This window comes from Empidonax traillii, unplaced genomic scaffold (assembly GCF_003031625.1).
Source record: "Empidonax traillii isolate 1590-97213 ecotype Southwest subspecies unplaced genomic scaffold, ASM303162v1 scaffold1969:size215142, whole genome shotgun sequence".
Taxonomy (NCBI): domain Eukaryota; kingdom Metazoa; phylum Chordata; class Aves; order Passeriformes; family Tyrannidae; genus Empidonax; species Empidonax traillii.
The window spans coordinates 146,396-151,317 of record NW_020957162.1 but is presented as its reverse complement, the minus strand read 5'-3'; the positions used below and the strand labels follow the sequence as shown (position 1 = coordinate 151,317).

The 4,922-nt window shown below is 59.2% G+C and overlaps 1 protein-coding gene across 1 annotated transcript in view; it reads left to right on the top strand.

Moving 5' to 3' along the window:
* LOC114071343 (single-minded homolog 2-like) overlaps nucleotides 1-4,922 on the top strand; it is a 56,187-nt gene that overhangs the window by 5,342 nt on the left and 45,923 nt on the right. Inside the window, exon 2 of the mRNA XM_027909159.1 lies at nucleotides 4,297-4,379. Within this exon, the coding sequence (XP_027764960.1) occupies nucleotides 4,297-4,379 (83 nt within the window). The remainder of the gene's footprint in view (nucleotides 1-4,296; nucleotides 4,380-4,922) is intronic.

Sequence of the window (4,922 nt, the reverse complement as noted above, 5' to 3'; positions counted from 1 at the left end):
TCCCCGTTCCCACCGCCCAGTGGGAACCCAACCGGTGACGCTGATGCCCGCAGAGCGCCCCGCACATCCCTTGCCGAGCTTAGACCAAACCGGCCCTGCTCCTTCCCAAAGCCACCCCGACCTGGGAGCTTCCCCCGCTGCCAGCAGGGGTTATTCCCGCCGGGACCTGAAGCTCCCTGTCGGCTCCAGACCCACCCCGGCTCCGGCGGTGCGACCCTCAGCGCCGTCGGGGCTGAGATACCTCGAGATACCTCTGCCCTCCCTGCTTAAAGCGAAGTGTCATCCGTGTCCCTCGCCCCGCTGCCTCCCCCACACCACGGCATGACGCGAGAGCCCGATCCAACCTCGGACCTCGACTAAACCAGGGAGACAAAGCTCGATATAAAGTAGGGGCCGTCCCCACCCTCGCGGTGATTTTTCTTTCCTGGCCCAGCCGGGCACAACCGCTCTGGGGGGAAAAAAAAAAAACCAAAACACCAAAATCCACTCCCGGAGCTTGTAGTTGACCCAAAGATCCTTGCGAAGGGTGGCGATTGAATAACGAGGAGGGGACCGTGCGCTCCGGGGGAGCCGGGGAACAGCCCAGCAGACACAAAGGAAATACTCCAAGTTACAGGGCAACCCGATACTTTACATAACACATCGCGAAAGTAATTCTTTTAGCAGAATCGCGAGCAGAAAAGCTACCGGGCTTTCAAATGTGTGCGCCTACGAATTTATGTACGCGGGAGAGCAGGGGTGGGTGTTGTCCCCGAATATTTCTAGCTCTTGTTACAGTTAAACTCACACTCCATCCCGCCTGGAAACTGGGAAATGGTACAAAGCGAATGTTGAGGTATTTTGAGAAACAGCCAGAGGTGGCAAAAGACGGATAGGTGGGGGGGATCGTGCCAGGGTTTGCTAAAGGGAGGGGGGCGCGTTCGTGTGATAATCCCCCCACCTTTCAATGGCAAAAGCAGCACGAAGTTCGGGGTGTCGGGGCAAGAGCCTCTCTCTGCCTCCGGGACGGCGTTTTCGGAGCCGAACCTGCCGGTTGGAGGGAGTTGAAGGGCACAGTCGCGTTCAGGGCCGGTTATTTCCCCCGCCCCGCATCCCACTGCGCCCGTCCTGCCCTCCCTGCGCGGCCCTGGTCCCGGTGGGGACAGACACCAGTACAGACACCAGTAAAAGCAGGATAAACAGGGAGAGAGGCTCCTCTCATCCCTGTTTGCCGACCGTGGGGTGCCAGGAAAGACGAGGTTGAGCCTGGGAATTGCGAGTCACCCTTCCCTTGGCCGTGCCAGCCCCGCCGGACGGGGCGGGCTCTGCCGCTGAGCCCGGCTTAGGCTTTGCGGGTTTTTCTCTGCCGGCAGAGCCCGGAATCGCCCCACACCTCTGGATTTAGGCGATCCCTTACCCTCCAACACTGCAAAGGGGTTGCACCCGGGAGCCAAGCCACCCCCACGCGTGTTCCCAGCGTTCGCAGGAAGGATGCTCCGGCCACTCGCTTGCGAGGAAATCCCTTTCTGGGCCGGGGCAGCTCTGAATTCGTGCTGCAACGGGGCATTTTTAAACATTTCGGTGGAAAAATTCGGTTGCAAAGCCGCGTGGGACCCCCGGTCAGCCCGCCCCGACGGGGGTCCCCTCTGGGCCGGGGCCAGCCCAGCAAAGTCCCCCCGCGATGGAGCGATGTGGGAAAGGCTCGCTGCGTATCGGCAGCAATTTTGGCCTCGCTCCAGGCCAGTGAGTGAAAATGTGCGTTATTTACCGGCTGGGCAGGAGTCTGTCGCATCCATATGTTTACGGGACGTAACGCGGCGCGTTTGCAAATCTCTCGGAAGACGAGTTAATGGGTGTCAGCCCTTTATTTCAACGTCAGGTTTTATTCGTTTCGTTCCCACCTTTAAAGCGATCTGCTGGCGGATTAAATGATAAAATCATGGGCTCTAAAATAAGCTTAGACGAATGCCAGGCTGATCCACCAAACGTGTTTACTTTTGATGCGGGTTCGCAATTGCAATTCCAGTTTAAAGTCGCAAAGGGAACAAATCTGCTGAAGTGATTTTTTTAATTATTTATTTTTTTAATTTTTTTTTTCACTCCGGGCTAGGAAAGAACCTCAAAACTAGTGCAGATTTGGGGGGGGGTGCTGATGTGAAGTGGTACCTCTCCTGCCGTGACGGACAGGACGGAGCGAATTGCCACGCAGGTGTGAGGCAGAAACACGGCTCGTTCTTGAAGAGCTTCGGGAGTGGCCAAAAAAAAATAAATGTGCTTCGTCCATCGGAAAGTTAGAGCTCGTCTCCGGGCAGTTTTTACTCCGCCATGTGCGACCCCCTTTTCAGTATTGCAACCCCGTGTTTTGTGATTGGTAATTAGTAAATCGAAATAAGGGCGCCGGGACAGGCTCTGTCGTTTGTATTTGTTGCAGTCTCGGGAAAGAAACCTCAGGATGTCTCTGCCATCCCCAAACTTTCCTCCCTCCCCAGAGGAAGCAGCTTTTCGGCACAAAGAAGGTTTTGACGTGTCTCTGGAAATTCAGGAGCCTCCCCCTGAAGGAGAATTGGGAAGCGGCGCAGGAAAGCGCGAGTTTTCGTTTGGCCCTTCCAAGCAAAATTCCCAGCGCGGGGGGAAGATGTCCTTCCCCTGCCCACAGGGAAGGGCAGCCACGCGCTGAGAACTCCGTGGGTTTGGAGAGATCCCCCGACACGGGGTGGGGATGCTTCGTGGGAATGACCCTGGGTGCTGCTGCTGCTGCCTTGAGACGGCGGAACGGAGGTGTCAGGGCCGGCCAAGGTCCCCCCAGGGTTCCCTGCGTGGCTTCAGAGGCTCCTTTGTGCCTGCCCGGAGGGAGCGGGACACGGGGCCAGGCTCGGCTGACACCGGGAGAGGCGGTAAAACTCGGAGGGAACCACCACTTTGCGGCACATCCTCCCCGGGAGATCCTGTCCTTCCCAAGGGACTCCTCCAGAGCTGAGAGAAAGCCTCGCATCGTTTCTAGACCAGGTCTAAGCGGCCAAAGCACACGCAGGTCCGTGAGGGCTTCAGGAGGCGCGTTCAGAATCACGCAGGGATTTGTGCCCGGGTGCCAAATTCTCCCCTCCCGTGCCGCAGCCGCCTTGGCCCCCGCCAGTGTCCCACGGGAGGTTTCTTTGGAAGCCCCTGGGCGGTGAGAGGGCGCCGGAGGAAAACACGGCTCTCGGTTTCACGGCCGCACGTGGGTTTGAAGCGACCCTGAAGGCTGAGGGGCGCAGGGCTGAGCATCCATCGCTCGCGTGTGCGCTCCAGACGGGACCCCCGGGGCCATCGTGGAATTCACGGGCCCGCCGGGCTGGCAGCACCGAATCCCTGTCTCTCATCCTCTTCCACAGCGTCCTGAGGGCTCCGTGGCCTCGCAGCGGTCGTGCTGCGGCCCCAGGGCTGCTCTTTCTCCCCAAAAAGGAGGCGCTGGAAGGATGTGGTCGCATCCATCCCTTCCCCTCCGTCTGTGCGCCCTTGCGGGCAGAGCGGCTCGTCTGCCGTCGGGTGCCAACGTGAGTGCCCAACTCTTCAGCTGCACTCCGCGAACCTCCTAAAACACCTAATTAATTGCACTGGGTGGTGGTCTCAGCTCCCTCGGTGAGCCGGTGTAAGCCTTGTTTGCGCGGAGGCAATGAAAAACAAACAAAAACCCTGCCAACCAACCAACCAACCAACCAACCAACCAACCAACTCCATCCCAGCCCCTCTCCGCGTCCAAATCAGCTCCGTCGATGACTTTTCGCTATCACCGAGGCAGTGCCGGGCTCCCTCTAATCGGGTCGGGCTGTGGGGTCAGCGGGGCCGGGGCTCGGTGGGGCCGTGGGGGCGAAGTTGAGCCAGTGGGTCGGTCCCGCCCGTGCGCAGGCGAAGGGGCCGTCGGGGCAGTTTCTCCACGACCCCTTTGATCTCCTCAGCCCCTTTCCCAGCCGGGACTCGCCTTGGCAAGCGTGGGGGTCGCGGGTGATAACGCCACGGGGAGGAGGGACGGGCACGGTGCTGCTGGAAGGACGACGGGGAGCTGTTGGGGTCGTCGTCTCCCTGGGGGCCGACAGCTCTCCGGGGAGGGAGAAAACCCCTCCGAAGGGGTGCCCTTGCCCAGAAAAAGAGCAATTGCCTTCCCACGAGTGTGTGCAGAAGGGACCCAGCCTTCCCAAACCTTCTTAACCCCCTCGTCGCGGCCTGACCCGCGGGGGAATGGGGGGAGCGGGCGGATTGGGGGCAGCTCAGTCCCGACGGGGCTGCGGGACTGGCCCGGCTCCGCTCGCCGCTCTAACCAGCTCCTTGCTTCCCTTGCAGGTCTGGGCGACGCCTGGGGACAGCCGAGCAGGATAGGGCCCTTGGATAACGTGGCCATGGAGCTCGGATCCCACTTGCTTCAGGTAGTGGACCCCTCCCTCCTTCCGTACGGGAAACTGGTGTGGCGGTGGGATCTACCTCTCACCGCTCCTCCTCCTCCACTTATTCCTCACCCCCGCACGGCCACAGGAGTCTGGGTTAAACCTTCATCTTTTTCCCGAGCTTCAGTTGCCTGGGAGGAGAGGATAACCGAGGCACCGACCACTATTATTATTATTATTATTATTATTATTATTATTATTATTACTTTCGATGTTAGCAGAACCAACGCCTCTGTGAACGCAAAGTGTCTCCCAACCCTAAAAGACTTAATCAGGCACCTCAAATCTGCTGGGAATGTCCCCATTCTGGCAGATCCCGGCCAGAGCCGACGTGGGTTTGTCTGGAGAGGCGCCGGACACCGGGAATTTCGGGAGGGGAAACCTGTAAGGGAGCGCGGGGCTCCCGAGGGAGGGAACCACCTGGATTGGATCTTCCCGTGGACGTTAGCACCTGAAAATACCGTTGTTCTCAATCCCGTTGATCTGCTCTGGAATTCCTCTGAACTCCGGGAGAGTTTAGGAAGT